Genomic DNA, 22,715 nt, shown 5'->3' with positions numbered 1-22,715 from the left:
AAAATAACACCAAAGCTGACGGCACAGGCGGCACAACCACAGCTCAATAAAAAAGGATTAAATTTATGATTTGAATCAATAGACATTAGTATTGGTTTTTTTTCACTAATTTTGTTTAATTATTGTTTATTTGATATTTACTTGAGTTTAAACATTTATTATAAATCTAATATTGTAATCAATCATCAAAAACAATGTAAAAAACTAAATAATGCCAGTCATTGAAGAATCCACTTTATATATGAAAACTATATATAGTTTATATGCTATTATTAAATTATTTAGCAATTCATCATAAAATTACTTATCAATTGACAAATTTCAGTAATATTATTATATAATTAAATAAATAATATTCAGTACAAAAAAATCTCCAAGTGATCCAAATCAAAATTAAAAGCAGGAAAAAATATATGAAACAAATAATCAATATTTAATTTTTTTAAATAGAAAATATAATACAATAGTTGGCACATATATTTTAAAAAATTGTTAATAAAATTATGAGCATTAAATCAATAATATATTAAATTTGTTAATAATTAACGATAAATGTTAGAAAATGACAAAATTTAAATTTAACAATTATAACAAAACCATATTATTTAATATAAAACTAATTTGATTTAATTTGTTTGCAATTAGTGTTGAAATAGATTTGTTTGAATTTATTGCGAGAATAGCTTTGTTTATAAAATGAAGCAAAAAGTATGAGAAAAAGCGCCGCATTTACTATCGATAGATAACTGAAGGCTTTCGGTGCGGAACAGTTGGGAAGCAAAAGAAGACGAACACTATTTGTTATGATTAACACAAACTGAATGATCTGTAACTTTGTTAAGTACTTCTTCCACCACAAGTATGTCTGTATTTTCGGACCAAATGTAGACAATGCGTAATAGCAATACATAATAACGTGAACCAATGAGTTGATATATAAGAAGAAAGCATTGTTACCTCCGGGCAAGAATTTGAAACCAATCCATACTAAGATTGGTACCAATGAGTGATGTATTACATGAAGACTTGTCAGTTGATTATATTTTTTACGTAATATAAAGAATATAGTGTCGGATAACTCAATAAATTTGGTTATAAAGAAAACCCAACCGAGAAGTAGTTTGCGATCTTCTATCGGGTCATTAGCCGTATGATTAACTGGTTGACAGCCCCACGTGTCGAGACCCCAATTCAATAGAAGACAGGCCTCTGTGAACATCCAAAGCGATATAAATACCATCAAAATATTATAAATTAAAATCAATTTCTTCAGATTGTATGCATTGCGGCCTTTCATCAGTTCTGGACCATAGAATTTCACGAAATAAAGATATGATGCTATAATGGCCAGTGTAGACCACGGACCTCCTCGGAAAAATGGCCACAAAGTACTACGCGGGTCATCATAAAGTTGCCAAATGTCGTAATAATAAAAGATGAATGACTTGTTTGATATTAATAGACACCAATTGGTGGCAAAAGACATTTTTCTATATTTCTGTCAATTATTATTATTAACTTAATTATTAAAATTATATTTATAAAATCAAATCAATTATTTGTCTCAAATCAAAACTTACAATTTTGATGTACAATTAGTGAGTGATATTATTTTGACCAAATCATCTATATATGATAGTTGTAAACACAATTTTTTACACTTTTTAAACATATATTAAAAGTCACTTTTAAATTTAAATCAATATATTTTTGAAGATAAATACTTTTCTATAAATTAAAACATTTTCATTTACACCTCATTTGAAATATTGCAATCGTATGAGTTTTTTGGACAGTAATTGAAGCATAGTTTGGCCCATCAATTGTTGGCTTCAATTGTATTGTTATATTATTACTCTTATAAAATGAAATTATTAGCTAAACTCACAACTCATCTCAAATATCTTAAACACTATTAGCTAACAATCTTATGAGTCTTGAATAAGACACAAATATTAGGGTCAATGCCTTTACAATGGGAATGTTGGTCACAGAACCTAATAATAGGTCATATGGTATCTCATGTGCGCTAACATCAGGGCTAATGACCACCCATTCAAACAGTTATATACACTCTTTGAGCTTTTAATTTATTACCAAACTATTACTATTATATTATTATTATTATTATTATTATTAGATATTTATATCAAATATTTGATTGCTATACAACAAAATCACTCATTAAATATTTTAATTATTATTAACTTTGTTTCTAATTTTTAAAGCTTATTAATGTGTATAAAAATTAATTTATTTTTAATGTATAATACTTTATAAGCGTTTGTTATATTTGGAACTAATTTTATAATTTTATAAAATATGTATTTAATTAAATAATAATTATATATAAAGAATAAAAAAATAATATTTAAAAATGAGATTTAATATAAGATTTAATTTTGAAATAATTTAAAAATCATATTGTACAATTTTATAACTATAATATTTTTAAATATTATAAACTATATTATTGATATATTTATTATAAACTAAAATAAGTTTTTTAAAATGAATTTTTAATAAAAATTATGGATAGACACTTATAATAGTCTTTTAATAGTTATTAATTAATAAAATAATTTAAACTCATTTTAAAATATCTTAATAATTTTGATACAACTTTTACTACTGTATCACATCATTAAGTACTGCATATAATACTTGTATATTAATCAGTATAAAGTATTTTATGATAATTAAACTTTAATGAAATTTTTATTATAAAGTTAATAAAACAACTAATACTAAATTAAGTTATAAAATAAATAAAATTTAAAACATGCAATCATTACAAGGTTTTTCAAATTGTTGATTAAATGTTGTATTCAAGTAATAATAGTCTAACTGTAAACTAATTGCAGTATTCAATTGAAACTTAATATTAAATACATTTGTATAGTCTATAGTATAGACTCTATAGTTTGTACGTAATTTGTATTACATTAGCTATGATATGATTAATTGAATTGAAGTGATTGTCATCAGTAATAGTGTATTACATGAATAAATCATAAATAGTGTTAAATCGCTAATTGATTAACAAAGATGAGTGTCAGCCGTCGGCTCTTATTGTTGTCCAACTCGACGATGTCGGACAAGCCTTACATGGAGTGGTCTAAAGACCTGATCTATCAATTCCTCGGCAGTAATGTTAAGAATGTTGTGTTCATACCATTTGCTGGCGTAAGCATTGATTGGGATAAATATGAAGATAAGGTTAAGACAGCACTGAATAAGTTGAACATCACATCCATTCATAAGACAAGAAATTATTTGGAAAGTATAGCTACAAGTGATGCCATTATGATTGGTGGCGGCAATACATTTCATTTGCTTCATCAACTTCAACATTTCAATTTGATTGATGCCATCCGTAAGCGTGTCATCGATGATGGCATTCCATACATTGGTTGGTCGGCCGGTTCTAATGTGGCCACTCCTGACATCGGCACCACTAATGATATGCCAATTATATGGCCTCAAACCGAAAGTGCCCTTAATTTGGTTAACTATAATATTAATCCTCATTATAATGAATGGAAACCTGAGGGACATCAGGGAGAGAGTAGGTCTGACCGACTCAATGAATGTATTGTCGTTAAGAAGAGACCTATTGTTGCCATTAGTGAAGGGTTGGCCATTCGCGTGGAGGGCGACCAACACATTGTGGTCGCACCCGATCTTAATATACCTAACAATAAGAGAATGGTTAAGATTTGGAAACATAACAAAGCAGCTAATGGTGACAATATTCAAGTGATTGATATCAGCTATGGTCAAGATATTGCTCCCATTGTTAACAATTGAATCATATTTTCTAATAGTCTTTAAAATATTTTATTATATTACGATAAATATGAATTTAATTTTGTAAAAACAATGTTTGTTTAAGAAATGATTAAATTTATACATTTATAAACTGAGATAAAATATATTTTATAAAATACAAGTACCGGTAAATAAATAAAATAAAATAAGTCAAATTAGTGTAAATAAAATTTATAGTTAATTAGTTTTTAAATTTTGTTTAAATATAATTAAATGAGACATAATTTTATATGAATTTGTATAAATAATAAAGTTTTGACGTCCAATCAATAGATCAGCTAAAAGATCTAAATGTAACACTCGTGAGTATATGTTTAATACATAAACATTAAATATGCAAAATGTAATAAAATTATTACCACTAAAGCAAATGATAATTAAAATTATATGCTATTTTAAATTATAACGATAATAATCAGATAATGTGATGTTATAGATGTTGTGTATAATCAATCAATGGTTACTTTTTCTGAATGTTAGACCGATCTCCGCGACAATTGGGACAAAACCATTTGCCTTTTGGTTTAGTATTTAATGAAACGCATTGAAAGTGAAACCATTCAATCTTACAGTCGCTGTTATCACAACAAATCATTTCACCGAACGAGACCTGATCGCAGAGACAATATGTCGGTTCGTCGGGATCTATGGGCGCGCCCTCATAAAGAGGTGGCGAACTGTCGCCCATTAATAGTGAACTACTTGAGCTGTTTAATGAATTTCTGCTGCGTTTCATGTCTTTGTTGGTCACTTTCATTCCTCGTTTGACCGATCGTTTCGCTGACCGATCGTCGTTATCTTTGTCGTGATTATTACGAGAATTATTGTTACGTCGAGCCGACGCCCTCTTACTCGCCGATGAATTATCATTTTGATGACCATTAGAGTTGCCATTAGGCATGTCTTTTGTTTGCGAATCATTACTTGAATTATTAGTGTTGTTGTTGTTGTTGTTGGTGTTATTATTATTGTTATTATTATTATTATTATTAGTATTATTACTATTATTATTACCATTAGAAGAACTGCTGGTTGAGTCGGATCGTTGAGCCGAAGAACAGTTGGTAGTGACTGGCAATGCATTTGTATTTTGTATTTGAAGTCTTGAGTTATTTGTTTGATTGGTTTGCGAGTTGTATAGTGTGACCGATCGGAAATCGTAGTCCAGTTGCCGAGCCTTACAATCCAATTGATCTAAAATTGATTGAATAAGTAATAGTTTTTCGTCGGCGATCTCTTGTATATCAATTAAACATCTTTGAAGTTTAATAAGTGATTTGCGTTTTCGTATATCATTAGTAGTCTTATTTGAGATGAGATGTAGATTTGTGTCCAAATGTTGTAACAATTGATGATATCTGTGGTTGTGTTCATGCAATTGAGTCATTTGTCGGGCGATATCATTGGGTATATTCTCAACCAAATCCATATAGTCTTCAATGTATTGAACAATTGACTGCAGAGGAGATTCAGACATAGATGTCCTATCACTCAACACGTACTGACTCGACGACCACATTGTTTGGTCAATCAATGGTCAAAACACACCCGAAATGATGTCTCAAATCAATCAAAACAATTGTTGTGTCAAATGTCACACAAAGTGTTTGTTTTGTCAATCAATCAAATGTTTCAAAATATTTATATTATTTGTCTCTCAAATCAAACCATATTTTAAGTCACTTTTGTCAGACATGTGTCAAAACTAACACTAATTATGTCACAAAAATTATCAAATTTATTAATCATTATAACTATTTATATTCAAATATAATTCAATTATAATCAATTAAATGGTTTAATAATAAGTTTTATTTGAATTTATTATAAATAATTCACTAAATAATATAAAATATAATAATATTAATAAATTATAAAATATCTAATGTAAACGTTATTTGTGGTAATTTTACTATTAATATAATAAGTATTCAAACGTTAGTACAAACACTCAAAGTATTTGTTTATAGTATAAACTTTATATACATTTATTTGGTTTGTATTATACATTGCTTTAAATTATAACTATTATATCATATATGATATTATAATACTATTAATTAAAATATATTAAATATTAGATGCAATATATTTTCAATTAGCCATCAATTAGTTATATCTATTAATTTAAATGAATATATAATTTTCTATATCATAAATATATGTATTTATATAATTGTTAGCCTATATTGTACTATATTTACAGTAAATTTAAATACAGTTATATTACAGTAATAACAGCTGACATAATAAACAATCATATTATAAGTTATAACATAAATATGTTATAAAATCTATAAATTATAACAAATCAATAATAATGACACTATTATTGTATAAAATAATATACAAAACTATATAATTGTGAATTAGATATCAACTAAATTAACTAAAATATTAGAAAACTTATAAATAACACAATATATTAATTAGTTATACATTTATATGACATATATTATACTGTACTACACATTATATAATATATTTTAAATGATATATAATATTACCGTTAAATATGATATTAAGAAAATATATTTTACTATTACTAAAATTTTATTTATCTTTAATAACAAATGTTAATAATATTTTTTAATGAAATTTTAAATCAAAGTGTTATAATTTTATTTCATTTGTTCATTACTTAATTATTTGGTATTTGAAATATTTATAAAACAAATATATTGATTATAAACTGCTTAGAAATAACAACTACTGTATTATATAATGTATATATAGTTTAATATCTAATTAATTGTTTTAATGCTATTTAATATTATTAACTCTTATTATAGTAAAACATATCTCTGTTTCTCTTTATATTTATATTTATATTAATTATTAATATATTATATAATAAATTCAATATAAATATTAATGAATTTATTGTCAAATATTAAACTTTTAGCTAAAGAAAAAAGTGGTAGAAAAAGACAATCCCTTTCTCTACTATTATTTGATTACAATTTGTATTAAAAATCAATTGAATTCAATGTATATTTCAATACATTATTTAAATTACAATTGAAAACAATCGTAGAGTCTGTGTATGTATGACGTCATGCATTGACTTAGACTACAGTCATATCATAACACAAATCATGTGATTGTCTAACAATTGATGCGAATTAATGTTTACATTGAAATGTTTCGACCATTTGATGACTTTTTGTTTATTAAAGATAACTCATTTGATTCATTGATTCATTGATTTATTGTTAATATGTCTGTCATTGCAATGACAACCACTACTCACTTACCACAAGAAGTTTCTCAACAATCAATGGACACAAGTCCTGAAAATGTGGACAAACTGCGGACAATCCGTGCGTTTACCGAAAGCCAACTCTTGAGTCTCTATAATAATAGTCAATTGGATGACAACCAGCTATTTGTTGATACTTTCCTCGAGGTATGAGTACTACCATCTGATTAATTGTCTATTTGTTATTACAATTATAATATTTATATAATTATGTTAATAATTAAATTGAAAATGAATATAAATTTATTGATTGAAACACATATTGTGGTCAATTGATTGATAATTATGATAAAATTGGTCCAATGGTTGAAATGTCTATATATTTGTTATTAATGTTGTTATTAAAAATATTTGTAAATTTGAATTTTAAATAGTATTTTAATAGTATTTTAAGCAAAAGAAATAATAACTTTGTATTTATATGAATATCATATATGATATTAATTATAAAATTATAGACAAATTTACGAAATAATGGCAATAAATTGTATGAACTATTTGTTGAATTGGAGAAGAGTCGGGAACGACATAAAGATATCAATAATAAAGTGCAGACTTTGAGAGGCAATTGTGAGACACTTATGGAAAAAGTTTGGAATTTGGAGAATAAGACAATTGTACGGAACGGTCGGTGTTCTGATAATCGGACCGTTAAAGCCATTCATAAATACAATGAGTCGACTCTAAGCAAAGATAATTTGAAACAATTGGATAAAACATTTCTTTTACTTAAAGAGTCACTTTGTAATGACAACTGTCTTAACCATTATTTGTATCAATTTATTCGTCTGGAAATTGAAAACTATTTGATTCACATTATTAATGAAAGAGATGTCGATAAGAAACCAAATCAGTTGCGAACCGCTATTTCAGATTTATTTGCTTATCAAAGAAGATGTTTAATAATACGTGACGAAGAACTTAATAGACTAACACTTAATTGGCTCTTAAATACTGTATGATTTGACACATAAATATTAATTAAATATTTAAATAATTTGAAAATTTATGTCTCTAGACATCTGAATTTTTATCGATTGCCACATTTGAAGATCACCTGTTTGTTCTAAATCATGTACTTCGATGTGCTGCTGGTTCATCAGTGCAGTTCGCATGTCTGATCCAATGTGCGTCTCCATTATCTACCAGTGATCAAGAACTGGCCATTCAGTACATGAATCACTGTATAACTGTTATATCAACTATATTATCACCAATTAAGTAAATATTTCAAAAAAGATTGTTATTTGTGAAAAATAATATATTATTACATAACCGGTATATTATTGTTTAGATTTCGGGTAAAATTTATTGGAATCATACAAAATGACAAAATGAGTTCAACGAAAAACTTAGGCACTGATGAAATGTGGCATTTGGTCGATAATGACTTAAATGTATAAATTTATTTATGAAAATTAATTTTATGTTTCATTAATTAATTATATTTATGTCTTAATTAGGGCGAAGACGTGACGAGTAGTTGTCTTGAAATCGCCGAATTAGATGTCATTCGTTTTCTAAAACAAGTTCCGTTTAACGATGTCTTAAAATTTGCTGCAATTAATAAATGTTCAAAAGGTAATTATATTTATATTACGATATATTTATTTATTTTTGATTATATAAATTTTGATTATTTTTATTATTAATATTAATACAGAATATTCAAATAGTAATTCCTATGGAGAGGCAACTGAGCTTCAAATGCTTAAATTGTTAGCATTTAGTACGAAATTAATTCAAATACTACGACAAGGATTGGAAAGTTTTAATTGTTTACGATTTAAGGAGTTAACTGTTTATATAAGTTCAATGATTAGGTTTGTAAGGAAATTGTTTAATTATATTATAATAAATAAAATTATGAATGTTTTTGTATTAGACGTACTGTTTTAGCCGTGTCTGACCTTTGGGTGAATTGCAAATCTGAGTTCAAAAGTGGTGACAACGCAATGATTCTTCGACTTCAAGTAGAGTTCGATCACTTTATGTTGAGATCAATAGTAGCCATATTGACGACTAAAAGACAAGGCGTTTGGAATTTTTTATCTGTATTTTCTTTTGATGGCGTTTCTGAACCAATGATGTGGCTTATCCTTTGGGTTATATACAACAATGGTAGCGAAGAATTGAATGATTTAGGAGGTGTCTGTCCTTACTTTGATGTCAATCAATGGAAACGTAAACTTAATGATGTAGACATACGCTATCAATTTAGACAAAAGTTAAAATCATTAGCTTTAACTGAATCACATAATATATTGCAATTATTATATAATATGGCGATCTCGAGGAATGAATCCAATGAAATGGACATAATTTCAACCATATTTAAAGAAATTTTTGTTATTTCTTTACAATCGCCTGAATTAAGCGAAAATATGTGTGAAAAGGGACAGCAATTAATTGTTAACTCAATTAGTCGATACAACTCACTATATAGAGTACTTATTCATGAACTCATTTTAAATGATTATAACAACGATAATGAGGTAAATAAATTTATTTATAATGTAATATTAAATATACTAATAATTTGTTTATATATTAAATTAAGAAATACATTGAACTATTCTGTGATCTACCACTTAATATGTGGAATCCAGACGATGAAGATATGAATTTGTTAACTGAATGGTTGACCATTCATCCAATCGATCACTTATTTAACAGAATTGCGAGAATTATTTTCTCAAGCCTTAACTGGTCTTATAATTTGCAAAACAAAGAGTTGTTTATTGAAAAGCAAAAGCATCAGAAGTTAGCCATTGCTTTATTTACTTCAGTTAATAATCAAAAATTACTGAAAACACCAAAAGATTTTCAAAATAGTAATTATAATGATTTTGGTTGCGATTCTTTGTTATTATTTGCTAAGTCTAGTAATTGCAATGACTTTACTAAATGGGTTTGGAATCAATTGATTGTTTTAAAGTTGCAATCATTGGAATTGAGTTTCGAGAATTGGGATTTTATATTTGATGATAATTCAGATAACAATAATAATAATAATATAATTCAATTATATTATGAAACTAATCTCATTCCTCTATGCAAAGCTCTTGAAGAGCAAAATTCAATAGCAATTTATTTGGCTTTTATTATGACTGACTTCGGACAGAGGTTTGTCATTAACTAAAAACTTTATTAATCATATTTATAATATTATTAATTTTTAATTTATTTAAAATATTTAGCAAATTAACAGATAAATGCGTGGATTCATTGGAAATATTGCTAACAAATCATCATTATTTGCCATTTATTCACTTATTATATACATTAATACCATATCATCTAAAACAATATGAAATATTGTTATCTAATTCAAAACTTTTGAATTTATTGAGTCAATTATTTGCTAATTACAGTAAAGAAACGATTTCTCTGATTTACCACCAAATCTCAAGATTTTCTAATCAAGAGAACAAATTAAAACTTATTATTTGTTGGACTGAACTGTTGTTTAAAGTGATTATCACAATAGCAAAAGCAAATTCTAATTCTTGGTTTAATTCTTGTGCTAAAAAGTTTCAACAATTTGGATATATCTTTGAAAAGATTGCAATTATTTTATATATGGATAACGAGTTATTGGGTTTATATTTGAAATATTTAAGTGAATATCAATTTGACAATCAATTCTTGAAAATACAGAACTCTGGATGGATGTCATCGATGTTTAATTTGAACTCTTCTTCTAACAAAAAATATGAGTTCGTGACTCCACTTCATGTGATTTACAAACAAAATGCAACCAATGTATGGCTCGGATGGCTTATCATACAATCAGATATTATTCGTTTTGATAAATATTGGGATCAAATAGTTAATGATATCAGTGATAATCCGGTAATTACTCCAGAAATTGCTATCAAGGTATGAGTTTACAAATATTATATTAAATATACGATAATTACCATACGGTAGAGCATGTAATTAATTACGGTATATGTTTTAGTTTATTTCAATATTTTATATTATTGTTTAATAAATATAATTTACTTTAAAAATATATACTTTTAGTCAATATCCAAGAAAAATAGTGAACAAAATATTTCAACTGATTTATTGCCAATTAATTCATTATCAATACTAACCATGAATTCGCCTTCAAATCCTCCCAATGAGTTGGAACCATATATTTGGTTCAAGTTTTTTCAATTTTATTTTACAAACACACAATCAAATCGTTCAGTTGGAGAACTATTCATCAGTGAAGATAAAGTTAAAAAGTTAGTCAACAAATTGAATTCATTGGTTGATTATCATCTCAAACAATGGCTAAAATGTGATGCAAATGGGAGTGCAGTTAATGATATCGATGATAATTTGACAAAACTATATCGCGCTTATATCTCATGGCTGGAAGATTCACAACTTCATGAAGTGTTTGTCAATATTAATGAACTTCCGCCACAATATCTTAAAGACATACTTAAGTGTGCCATTAGTAACACAGAATTTATTAGTTTCAGACATAAATATTTTAGTATCAAAGTAATTGAAACATCAATCTCAGAAATAAGTAATTTATGGACACAAATACATTCAACGTTTAATAAATTTGATGTCTTTGTTGAAGACTATTATAAAAGTTATGCCATTGAAAGTAATATTATTTTTATAGATTCTTAATAATATATTGTAAAGGAATTTAAAAAATTAAATTTTATGATTGTTTACTAATTGTCTTTACAGATGAAGAACCACTTTCGGCTCCTGAAGTTAAGAAATCAAATTTGGATTCATTTAATATAGATATTGAAACTATAAATAATAGTTCAGCACTTCTTTTATTGATTCAACACAACGTCAGAGTTATCTTAGAAGAGGCGAAGTTAGACATCGATTAACTAAAATATATGTTTATTTAATTAATATATTTTTTTTATCTTTTATTGTTTTACAGGTTTTTTGAAAGTCTTCTCAACAAATTCGTTGATTTAAATAAAAAATTAGTGCAATTATTACCTGATCTTTATCCTAAAATCAAAAAAGATGTAAATCACATTTAAATTTAGTAGTTTTATATATAATTATTATTATTAATTAATCAAATTTAACTATTTTTTAAAAATAAGATCAAATTAACTGCAACCTGCGATAAGGATAATTATGACGCTTATGGATGCGCCGGACCAGCCGTTTTCAATATTGAAGTATATTATAATAGTTATAAGCTGTGTGTAGACTATAATAAATTAAATTATAATATGATTTTAGATAACTGAAGCCATAATTAATCAACACTCGGAAAAATCAATTGAAAGGAATCGCATTGACTTTGAGAACATAATCATCCAATTAATAGAAACGCCGTCTAATAAAGTGGTTTTAGCCTCACTTTTCATCGAGAAAAGCATTCCGTTTGTTTCAATCAATGTTTGATTTATTTGATAACTAATATTAGTTTTATTTAGTTTACTATTGGATTGCTATGACTTTCACGACAAAGATAGTCAAATTGAGAGATCATTATTGGGTTCATTATTGTCATGGATTAATGATACCAATTATATGTATGCGCCATCCAAACGAATGTTTACTAATTTATTGGAATCATTGGAAACGGTATGTCTTATAATGTTTTAATAATTGTTTGTAATTATATTAATGTTATTATTGTAATAATTTAAAGATTTCTGAACAACGATGCGATGAAACGAATCAATTTATATTAGAGACGGCCATAAATCATCCGAAAATGAATGAATACATGACTCCATATTTAACGCCATCCAAGACATCGACCAAATGCTTCCTCGATATGTATAAAATGATTGATCAAAAATTATTAACAACACCACCACAGGTGTCATTTGTCCTCCTAAGCAAAGTATGATTTATTATAACTTTATAATAATATTTTATGTATATTTGTTTAAATTTTAATATATTAAACACAATTATAGTTTGATGTCTCGCTCTGGTTTAGAAATGCATCTCCAGAACAGCGTTTATCACTTATTCAAGTGGTAGGCAATGCTATCAATAAATTTGGACACAATCCTAAAGATGAATATCTTATGATATTAGAGGTACAGTATATTGTGATTATAATTAATTAATTTTATTGTTTTTACATTACTGTAACCAAATATAATTTAACAGTTATATAGAAAACATTGGAAATGGATGTGCGAGTGGTCGCCACTATTTTAATTTTATGGGAATATTATATATTTTTATACATTTGTATAATAAGATATTTATTAAAAATATATTTATAACTAATAATTAAAATTAATGTAATCGATAAGATATTGTGGTAAATAGTAATTTGATATTAGTTTTTTGAGTGTTTGATTTCGTACCAAAACTTGTCGACATAAGTCTTGAAGAAGTGGCGGTTGTTTTTCGGTCATATAAAGTGTTTCATATAAAATACCACTTTTATTAGGTATCAGTTCAATGGGTTTTTTATTATTATTATCAGTTAGTGTTGTTTTAGCACCAAATCTCAACAATTCGAGTGCACTTTCCGTATGGTTCATAGAGACTGCCAAATGAAGTGGTGTTTCATGAAATTTGGTGGCATTTATGTGAGCGCCGGCCTGTAGTAACCGTTTAATACATTTGTATTGGTTTTGAAACACAGCCGCATGTAGTGGTGTCCCGTAATTACAGTCATATGTGTTTAACAGCGCTCCACACGATATCAACAAATCAGCGCAATTAACATTACCTAACAATCAATTATTTTATTAAAATCATATTTTTTGAAAATACTTTTTTGTAAGCAAATTAATATTTGTTTAAAATTATTAATAAAAAATTAAAAGAAAAAATAGAAAGTAGTTGACTAAAAATAGCAATTTGAAAATATTAATCAATTATTAATAAAACAACTAATATAAACACGAAAACATTTGCTCATTTGATTAATTATATTAATAAAAAAGATTTATGAATATTGTATTATTAATATGAGATCATATTTGTGAGTATTTTAAAAATTAGTTTTTTTTTTGAAAACTGAAATGTAAAGTCAATATTTGTTTTGAAAGCTATAATTAAAGACATTGACTTTAGTTTAAGAAATACAAAAATATAAATTAAATTGCCTTAAATTGATAAAACACGTGAACATAAAGTTGATATTTAGCCAAAAAAGCCAAATCTATTGCAAAGACTGAAAGAAATAATTTTTTTGATATAATACATACATAAGTTAGTCATCACATGTTTGGCAAAGAATTGTCTTTTAGAAAGAATGAAATAATTTGTTTTATAAAAAACTAATTTAATGTTTATTAATAATTGCGTGACTATTGGCATAAAATCGAGTTTGTAATACTTTAGGGAAAATTAATGTAGAATTTGCATTATATAAAGTTTTAATTATATAAAATGTTAGTTATCTTTATATCTTTATATAACTTCAATGTTTTTAAAGTAGTTCTTTAGCTCTTAAAAAATATTTAAATAACATTTGATTATTGACTTAAAATCCAATATTTCAATAATATTACGACTATTGATTTAAACGGGTTAAACAATTATCATATTTTAGACAGTATATATCTAACAGTAATTAAATTAAATTATTGTATGTATTGTGGAAATAACTAATAGTATTTATTTTTTAAATTGATAATTTATTCCTTTTATTTTTAACTATTTATCATTAATTTATATGTAATAAAATATAAATTATCAAAAATATAAATAAAAATATGTTTTTATAAATTATAATAGTTTCAGAGATAATTCAAAAAAGCATAATTTACAATTATTAAGTGCAATTGAATTTTGCATGACAATTTTTTTTTATAGATATCAAAACAATTTATTAAAAGCTAGTTTTCATAAAATATTTTTGTGATTAATAATAATATTAAATAAATAATATTTATTGAAATCATTGACACATAACATACCAGCAAAGGCCGCCTCATGTAATGGTGTGGACAGTGAGTGCACGGGATTCACGTGCGCGCCATTCTTGAGCAACAGTTGGACGCACTCATAGTTTCCCGAAGCACTGGCACCACATAGAGGTGTCCCGCCATCGATGCTTCGGGCGTTTACTTGAGCGCCAAATTGAATGAGCATTTGGACGATTGCAATGTGACCCGAGAAACATGCGATATGTAGTGGAGTCAAGTAGTCGTAATCGGTCTCATTTGGCGACAGTTTGTGTTTGACTATCAGAGCCTCAACTGTAGCCATATCTCCCAATTGTGTGGCCGCGTGTAACGGATAAAAACGACTGTATGTCCACTCTTTTAGTCATTCAATTAATATTAAAAATCACAAAAAATCATTAATTTGAAAAATATACCTTCATTCGGTTGGTCATCCATTATATTTTAAATTAAATTATTTTTAAAATATAAAAATTTATGTATATAATTATATTTTGATTAAAAAATATTCAAAAAAGTATAAATTACTATAAAAAATATATTTTAAATCAATTTAATGTCAAATGTGAACACATTTAATGTTTTAAATGCCTTAACTCTCACATCAATGTATTTCACTGTTAAATGTCTTTAAATAAGGACTAAAACTCACGAATATATGATTATAATTATATAGTGATTCTGTTTTAGTATTTTTAGCACAGACTCAGCTAATGTTGAGATTATATATAGCAAATCACATTGAAATTAGGGTAAACATCATTTTACTTATTAATTTTTTCCAATATTATTATTCGTATAATAAAAATTATTTTTTAGATAAATTTAAATTATATTTTCTAAATAAACATTGCTTTAAAAAATATTAGATAAATTAACTGTATAATAAACTATTATCGTGAAAATACTATTATAAAATAATATACTGTATATTGTATATACCGGTATAACATTTGTATAAAATTTTAGTTTATATTATACTTTTTAATTTATTTTAATCCATTTAATTTTATAAGTTTTTCAAAATTAAATGTGTGAATCATTACGATTGGAATGCAATGTATTTAATAAAGATTATTATCATCTAATGTATATCATATAATAGACAATCATATTTTAAGATAAATGTATAATAATTCAGTATATAATGTATATATAAAAAATACATTATATATTTTATTTTGATAAAAAATTAAATATTATTTGAATTATGACAAATTAATCTAAAGTTTTTATGCTTAAACAAGTATTTGATTTTCTGTATTATACTAACGTTACTTATAATGGCATATATTAATAAAATATAATATTAATAGTATTGAATTTAATACATTCGCTAATTTATAATAAATAAAATTAGGAAAACATTAGTTATGATCAGTATTTGTAAAAAATGTTTAAATAGATAAAACAAATTATTACTACTACTTTAAAAAATAATAAATCAAATATTAGAAAGAAATAAATTAAAAATAAATTATTTGAAAATTGGCAAAAGTGGTGATAACTTGAATTTAGTTCATCTTTATAGTGAATGATTGTTGAATAATACTTAATTCAATGTCAGACAAACAATTGTGTAATTGTTGCCAAATTATAAATAAAACTTAATTATTCAATGATCTTATATAAATTATAACATTTTTTAAATATAAAATATATTATATTATTTAATAAAACTCGGGAAGTATTAGACAACATCTGACTCTCAATCAAAACATAAATCTTATTAACATTTGTCTCTTAAAACAATGTATTAATAAATATTATTTATTAATTATATAAATAGAAAATAATACTAATTTGACATTTTTATTATAAACTATATATTATTATATTTTTATACTATCGATGTACAGTATGATAAATAAATCACTATAAAAATCAATGTGTATAAATAAAAATAATATAAAAATAAAATTAAAAATAATAAGTTATTAGTATAATTATATTATAAATATTTGTTAAATATTTATAAATATTTTAATGATCTATTTGAAATTAATGAATTTTTAAATATCTAATTGTTAAATACCAAACTATTTAATAATTGAGTATTTTTTACATAATAAACATTTTGCAAGTAATACTATTTAAAATGTCTTTTAAGCTATTAATATAAAATACTTATTTAATTATTTGTATATTTTGAATTTTGAATTTATTTATTAAAATGTGCAAATATTTTATAACATATTCAACCATTAGTTTTTAAAATTTAACTATTTTTTCATATTTGATTTTTTTTTTGTTTCAGAACCAAAACATTTTCAATTACATACTAATAATGAATTACTTATAATTAAAATTATTGTTAAAATAATTTTTATAACTATGAAAAAACTAAAGATTAAGTTAAAGAAATTTCTAATTTATTCTTATATTTTTTAATTTATAGAAAAATTATTTTAAAATTAATTTAAATACTGATAATCATTGAGTCAAATATCTTAATATGTAATCAAATATGTGTTAAAAATCAAAATATGTTTTAGAAATTCTGTTTTATTGGTATTCAAACCAAATTATTAGATAATTAAAAAAAATATTCAAAATAAGTTAAACGAAGTTTTATTTAATTAAAATTAAATTTAATTTTTTGTTAATATTTGACACCAGTCTTAATAATAAATAGATTTAGATTAAGAATATATTTAAAACAATTAATATATGTCTAAAATTTTATTTGTTTGAACACTTAATTCTCTTTATAAATAATAAAATTCATTTTTTATATATACAGTATTAATACAATAATATTATACTTTTTATGAAAACTTTTATACTATAAATTTGTACATTTTATATTAAAACCAGTTGAGAATGCTAGAAAGCATTTTCAGAAAAAAACTTGAATATTAAAAATATTTTGATAACAATTTGTTTGTATAGTCATAGCGGCTATATGTAAGTTATAAAAATTGGAAAACTGGTCAAACATACATAATAATTATAATCTACAAATTGTATATTATTAAAAAATTTTAAAACATTCCACAAATGGTTTTACTCTCGATTGCAATTTAATTTTTTTAATTTTATCCGCCATTTTCTTTATGTTCCTTAAGAAATATCATAATTTTAATCCTTATACCTATTTTTGATGCCTTATTCAAATCTAAACTTTAAATTTTTCCACTAATTATTTTTACTTTGAACGCCATTTTCTCTATGTTCTGAAAAAATATCAAAATTTTAATACTAATCTCTTATATATTATTTTTGATTATATAACCGAATTCGAAGTCAGAATTTTAAATTTCGAAAATAAAATGCTATTTACATACAAACACATACTGTAGACACACACACAAAGGCCAGTATAGATTTCAGAAAACAAAACTTCAAGTTTTAAAAAATATGTTATTATAAGCAAATGTAATGCGTGGATCTGCTACACGTGCGTGTGCTAGCATGCGTGTCCACGCGTAGGTAAGTGCTCCGACTGTTTACTCGACTTTGGTCCACCAACTGCCGGGTGACCACTGCGCTCAGGGGTGTGCGCAACGCTTATGTGCGGCTAAACGGGAAGTAAGGGCTGACGCCACGTGTCTTGTCTTACGGCTCTACTTTACGGCTCTGATCTCGGCTTTCCTATCTTCTGAGGCTCCCGTCTATGGCTTCCGTCGGTGTCTTCACGATCGATGCACTTTTCATATGACTCAGACAGCAATCAATGGTTAAATTGTTTATTAACGAAATATGAATTAATGTAATACAAAAGGTTAAAACTTATTAAATGATAAAAAGGTATTAATTAATTAAATGACTGCTTCCGGTACTGTCCTCACGAGTCATGGCTATCCGATCGCTGGCCTGATCTTAAGGTCTATTAAACAACCGCTCTCTTCAACGGCTAACACACGCCTGACTCTTAATAGTCTCACTTTAACACAACGCTTCAATCACGTGACCCCTGGTGTCAGCTCCTGTAGCTTAAGGTTAACATATAAAACGTAACTATAATAGTATTGCTTTTCGGGACGGGTATGTCTGCGGGACGTTTCACAAATATGAGTTTAAATGATAATAAAATTTACTGAAAATTGTTATTATTATATGATATGTATAGATCAGCAATGATCAGAATAGTAATTTTTGATCATTTTATGGTTACCCCTCTATCTATTATAATTTATGTTTAATACTCATTACTATGATTAATACAATATAATAAAATTATTTTTAACTATTTTTTAAATAAATAAATGTAATATTTTTGTTGAATTATAATTAGGGGTTATATATTCATTAAATTCTATCTGATCATTGCTGGTATAGATATTAAATAATTTTAAGGATTAATATTTTATACAATAATATACTATATATTTATTATAATATGAATTATACCGTATATACAGTAAATAAATGACTACTTTATTAATACATTTTGTAGTATAACTGCAATAGTTTTTTATTAAAACATTTTATCAATTAATTGGTCGTAATATATGTTAAATCATTGGTTGTATTGAATGTAAAATAATGTAAACATTTGTTGATTCTTACAGTTATTTATTATAATATAATAATTTGTTTGAATTTAATTGTTATTCATTTAATTGATAACTAAAGACAAAATATTATCAAAATCACCGAAAAAGTGGTCACAAATTGATGATATAAAGCAATGTCGACAACTGTGGACCCGAGCGCCACGTATGGCAATAGTGGCCAATCATTGGACGCGTCATCACCAATAACCACATCATCAGCCGATACGTTGTCAGCGGACAAGCAATCAGTACCACTAATGATGGAACCGATGGGCGAATTGGACGGCGCTATCAATAGTCTGGCCGTTAGTGCCAAATATAATTTGACACAAATGTCTCCGAAACAACTGTTGTTCAGCCGATGGGCAGTCATGAAGAGTTGGGGGTCTTTCGTAGACACGAACCGAATGCAATTTCCGACGGCTATTAGTCAGTGGTCACGGCGTTTGGTGCGGAATCTGCAACACTTCCAAAGCAATTATATGTGTGTATTCATCATATTATTTATATATTGTATCCTAACGTCACCACTACTACTACTGGCCCTCTCGGCCTCCTTCGGTGCCGCGTATATACTGACCCTTAAGAATGCCGAACGACCGCTCAAGTTCTTTGGCCGTCGTCTAACATTAGGCCAGCAGTACCTGTGTGTGGCCGTCGTCTCATTGCCGCTCTTTTACATAGTAGGCGCCGGTTCGGCCGTCTTCTGGGTTATCGGTGCCTCACTCTTTGTCATTGGACTTCACGCCAGTATTTACGCCATCGAATCGGTGGACACCGACTCACTCGATGGACAACCTTTTAATTATGGCATACAAAGTGTTTGATTCAAAACACTTGATTACATAATATTATTATAAACGTTAAAAATTGAACTGAATTTCCAATAATAATAATAATTTCTATATATTAAGTGACAATTAATCTAAACTCTTAATACTGTTATTTGTGATCAAACAGTTTGAGACTAAAAATTTTCGCAAAATCTATAAAATATTGTAAATCCACAAAAAATAATTTTTATTACTAATTATCACAATTTGATAATTGTATTATTTGAGTAAATTTGAACAAACTTTAATATATTTATTTAATAAGTAATGTATAGCTATTGTATTTTATAATAAATTGTTATTTTTAATTGTATTTGAGTATTATTTATTTGAGTTTTTTTTTAATAATAGTAAATAACTTTAAAACCTAATGTCAAGATATTTGAATTTGTAAATTTGTATTAAAATACTAATTATATATACAATTATGTTAACTACAAAAAATGATTAGATTTGAATTACCGGTATTATACTGTATTTATCATTATTATTATACAATGTATTTGTTTGACTAAAATGTAGTTTTAACTGGAATTGAAAATCTAATGGACAAGTAATTGATTAATAATAATATTATGTTTGGTTTATAATAAATAAAGGATACCATCTTTGGTCAAACCATATGACGCCCTAAGATCTAGATTTTGTGATTTGACCCCCGGGTTAAGCCCCCAGACTTTTTGACCAAATTATCGCTTAAAAATGACGAGAAATGACTTCCTCTAGAATTTTGGCGCCAAAATATTTTTCAAGTTTATAAAAAATTATAATTTTAATTTATAATATTTTATTGTGTTATTATGTTTTTATAATTTATATATCATTTAATAATCACGTTAATATTAATCTAAATATAACATTATTTTAATTAAAATATTCAACTAAAAATTAACTATTTGTTAAAAAAAACAGTACCGTAATCAATCATATTACAATTTAAACAGAATTTTAAGATAAATAAAATTAGTAAAATAATATATACTTTATATGATAAATGCTTTTATTAAATTTTAAATTCAGAATTATTTTATTTATTGAGAATATTTACCTATTTTTCTGGGAATTTTCTCCCCCTTGCCGTTTAAAAATGCAGTGTCTATACCCTCCCACGATTTTTCGAGAATTTTGTCATTTGACTCCCCCTTCTGACCCCCTCTAAAATCTAAAATATTGATTACTCCTATTATTATTAGTAATTTAAAAGATATGATTTCAGTCTATTTCGATATAATATATAATTTTATTTTATCGTATATTGTTTATATATACGTCAATATTTTAATAACACAGAAAATACATATACAGTATTATAATATTTCATTAAAATATTATACAGTATTATAAACTTATCAGTGAAATAACAAATGATAGGCAATTGTTTGTATAATTCAGTGTTTCACTATTTTATTTCAAAGGATTATATAAATATTTAAAAAATAATTTGATATTATTTAGTGAAATATTATAATACTGTATATGTATTTTCTGTGTTATTAAAATATTGGTAATAATTTCATATAATATAATATTTATATTTATTTTTAATAACAATATAAAAATATTGACGTATCAATCTTACAATACATTACATATAAACTAAATACAAATGAGACCATAATTAGTGGATAGTTTTGTAAAGAATAACTATTACTAATTAAATATTAGTTGAAAAAAATATGATATATTGTATTTCATATTAGACGCTATAAATTATTATAAATATTTATTATTCATACAAACTTATAAAGTATGGACTATTAGGTTAAATTATTTCAGTTGCATAAAACATATTTGTTAAATTATATTATAATTAATCAATAAAAGATATTTAATTTTAAACATAAATTACATAAAATATTATTTTTAAAAATATATAAATTAATATATAATTAAAATGAAAAGAAATACAAATAATATATTATTGACTTATAATGTGATTAATTGAATTCCGGTATAAATAAATGATTGATTATAAAACACACCTCAAGCCCACCTATAAAGTCAATCTAACATATAATCGAGTGATCAGTGATTGATAATTAAGTAAACTTTACAAAAACAAGTCTTTTAAAAATATTATTATATTATTATTTTTATTAAAATATCAAATATAATGGATATTTTAATAATCAAAAAACATAAACAACATAATTTAATATAAACAAAAATAATTAATTAAATCTTTTCAATTTATTATATACCGTATCTTCCCTTTGTTTCAATGATTAATAGCTATAGTTTGTTTAGCTATTGTATAAAAATAGTATGACTCGGATCATACATAACTTAGACAACAGTTATTGAATTTAATAATTAAGTTATGTATGAATTAGTCACTAAAATATCGCAACGATTTCACTATTAAATTAAATTAAAATAAACAATTATTATATCAGTAATTACCCTAATGTTCAAA

At 25.3% G+C, this 22,715-nt stretch overlaps 5 protein-coding genes across 5 annotated transcripts; 3 read left to right on the top strand and 2 right to left on the bottom strand.

Annotated features, from left to right (window-relative positions):
- Positions 1 to 2,927: 2,927 nt before the first annotated feature.
- Positions 2,928 to 3,955, top strand: LOC128958539 (peptidase E-like). Its single transcript, XM_054304422.1, has one exon. It carries the CDS (start codon positions 3,049 to 3,051, stop codon positions 3,808 to 3,810), a length of 762 nt encoding a protein of 253 aa, XP_054160397.1. The 5' UTR covers positions 2,928 to 3,048; the 3' UTR covers positions 3,811 to 3,955.
- Positions 3,956 to 4,094: 139 nt separating this feature from the next.
- LOC128958560 (inhibitor of growth protein 2-like) lies at positions 4,095 to 5,501 on the bottom strand. Its single transcript, XM_054304441.1, has one exon. The coding sequence runs from the start codon at positions 5,348 to 5,350 to the stop codon at positions 4,292 to 4,294; it is 1,059 nt and encodes a 352-aa protein (XP_054160416.1). The 5' UTR covers positions 5,351 to 5,501; the 3' UTR covers positions 4,095 to 4,291.
- A 4,665-nt stretch (positions 5,502 to 10,166) lies between these two features.
- On the top strand, positions 10,167 to 13,292 carry LOC128958437 (ectopic P granules protein 5 homolog). Its single transcript, XM_054304297.1, has 11 exons — positions 10,167 to 10,219; positions 10,294 to 10,975; positions 11,123 to 11,708; positions 11,798 to 11,936; positions 12,009 to 12,099; positions 12,181 to 12,258; positions 12,323 to 12,465; positions 12,520 to 12,670; positions 12,738 to 12,935; positions 13,012 to 13,137; positions 13,211 to 13,292. Exons 1-11 carry the CDS (start codon positions 10,200 to 10,202, stop codon positions 13,259 to 13,261), a joined length of 2,265 nt encoding a protein of 754 aa, XP_054160272.1. The 5' UTR covers positions 10,167 to 10,199; the 3' UTR covers positions 13,262 to 13,292.
- Positions 13,293 to 13,329: 37 nt separating this feature from the next.
- Positions 13,330 to 15,427, bottom strand: LOC128960629 (ankyrin repeat and SOCS box protein 13-like). The gene is made up of 3 exons (XM_054306758.1): positions 15,384 to 15,427; positions 14,980 to 15,324; positions 13,330 to 13,784 (listed from the first exon to the last, which is right to left on the bottom strand). The coding sequence occupies exons 1-3, from the start codon at positions 15,403 to 15,405 to the stop codon at positions 13,330 to 13,332; spliced, it is 822 nt and encodes a 273-aa protein (XP_054162733.1). The 5' UTR covers positions 15,406 to 15,427.
- Positions 15,428 to 19,405: 3,978 nt separating this feature from the next.
- On the top strand, positions 19,406 to 20,359 carry LOC128958637 (prenylated Rab acceptor protein 1-like). Its single transcript, XM_054304532.1, has 2 exons — positions 19,406 to 19,457; positions 19,546 to 20,359. Exon 2 carries the CDS (start codon positions 19,601 to 19,603, stop codon positions 20,291 to 20,293), a length of 693 nt encoding a protein of 230 aa, XP_054160507.1. The 5' UTR covers positions 19,406 to 19,457; positions 19,546 to 19,600; the 3' UTR covers positions 20,294 to 20,359.
- The last annotated feature ends 2,356 nt before the right edge of the window (positions 20,360 to 22,715 follow it).

The sequence above is a fragment of the Oppia nitens genome, unplaced genomic scaffold, assembly GCF_028296485.1.
Source record: "Oppia nitens isolate AA-2021 unplaced genomic scaffold, nextdenovo-longstitch-racon4-pilon3 scaffold13_pilon_pilon_pilon, whole genome shotgun sequence".
Classification (NCBI taxonomy): Eukaryota; Metazoa; Arthropoda; class Arachnida; order Sarcoptiformes; family Oppiidae; genus Oppia; species Oppia nitens.
The sequence above is the reverse complement of the archived record's forward strand: the minus strand, read 5'-3'. Positions and strand labels throughout refer to the sequence as shown.

What these genes read in the sequence shown, in the direction of transcription:
- LOC128958560 (XM_054304441.1), bottom strand. Translation starts at nt 5,350, where the DNA reads ATGTGGTCGTCGAGTCAGTACGTGTTGAGTGATAGGACATCTATGTCT.
- LOC128960629 (XM_054306758.1), bottom strand. Translation starts at nt 15,405, where the DNA reads ATGGATGACCAACCGAATGAAG. An exon ending in GGATGACCAACCGAATGAAG is followed by an intron (nt 15,325 to 15,383) that starts GTATATTTTTCA and finishes AATGACTAAAAG; the next exon opens with AGTGGACATACAGTCGTTTT. An exon ending in ACATGAGGCGGCCTTTGCTG is followed by an intron (nt 13,785 to 14,979) that starts GTATGTTATGTG and finishes ATTGATTGTTAG; the next exon opens with GTAATGTTAATTGCGCTGAT.
- LOC128958637 (XM_054304532.1), top strand. Translation starts at nt 19,601, where the DNA reads ATGTCGACAACTGTGGACCCGAGCGCCACGTATGGCAATAGTGGCCAA.
- LOC128958539 (XM_054304422.1), top strand. Translation starts at nt 3,049, where the DNA reads ATGAGTGTCAGCCGTCGGCTCTTATTGTTGTCCAACTCGACGATGTCG.
- LOC128958437 (XM_054304297.1), top strand. Translation starts at nt 10,200, where the DNA reads ATGACTGACTTCGGACAGAG. An exon ending in ATGACTGACTTCGGACAGAG is followed by an intron (nt 10,220 to 10,293) that starts GTTTGTCATTAA and finishes TAAAATATTTAG; the next exon opens with CAAATTAACAGATAAATGCG. An exon ending in AATATCTTATGATATTAGAG is followed by an intron (nt 13,138 to 13,210) that starts GTACAGTATATT and finishes ATAATTTAACAG; the next exon opens with TTATATAGAAAACATTGGAA.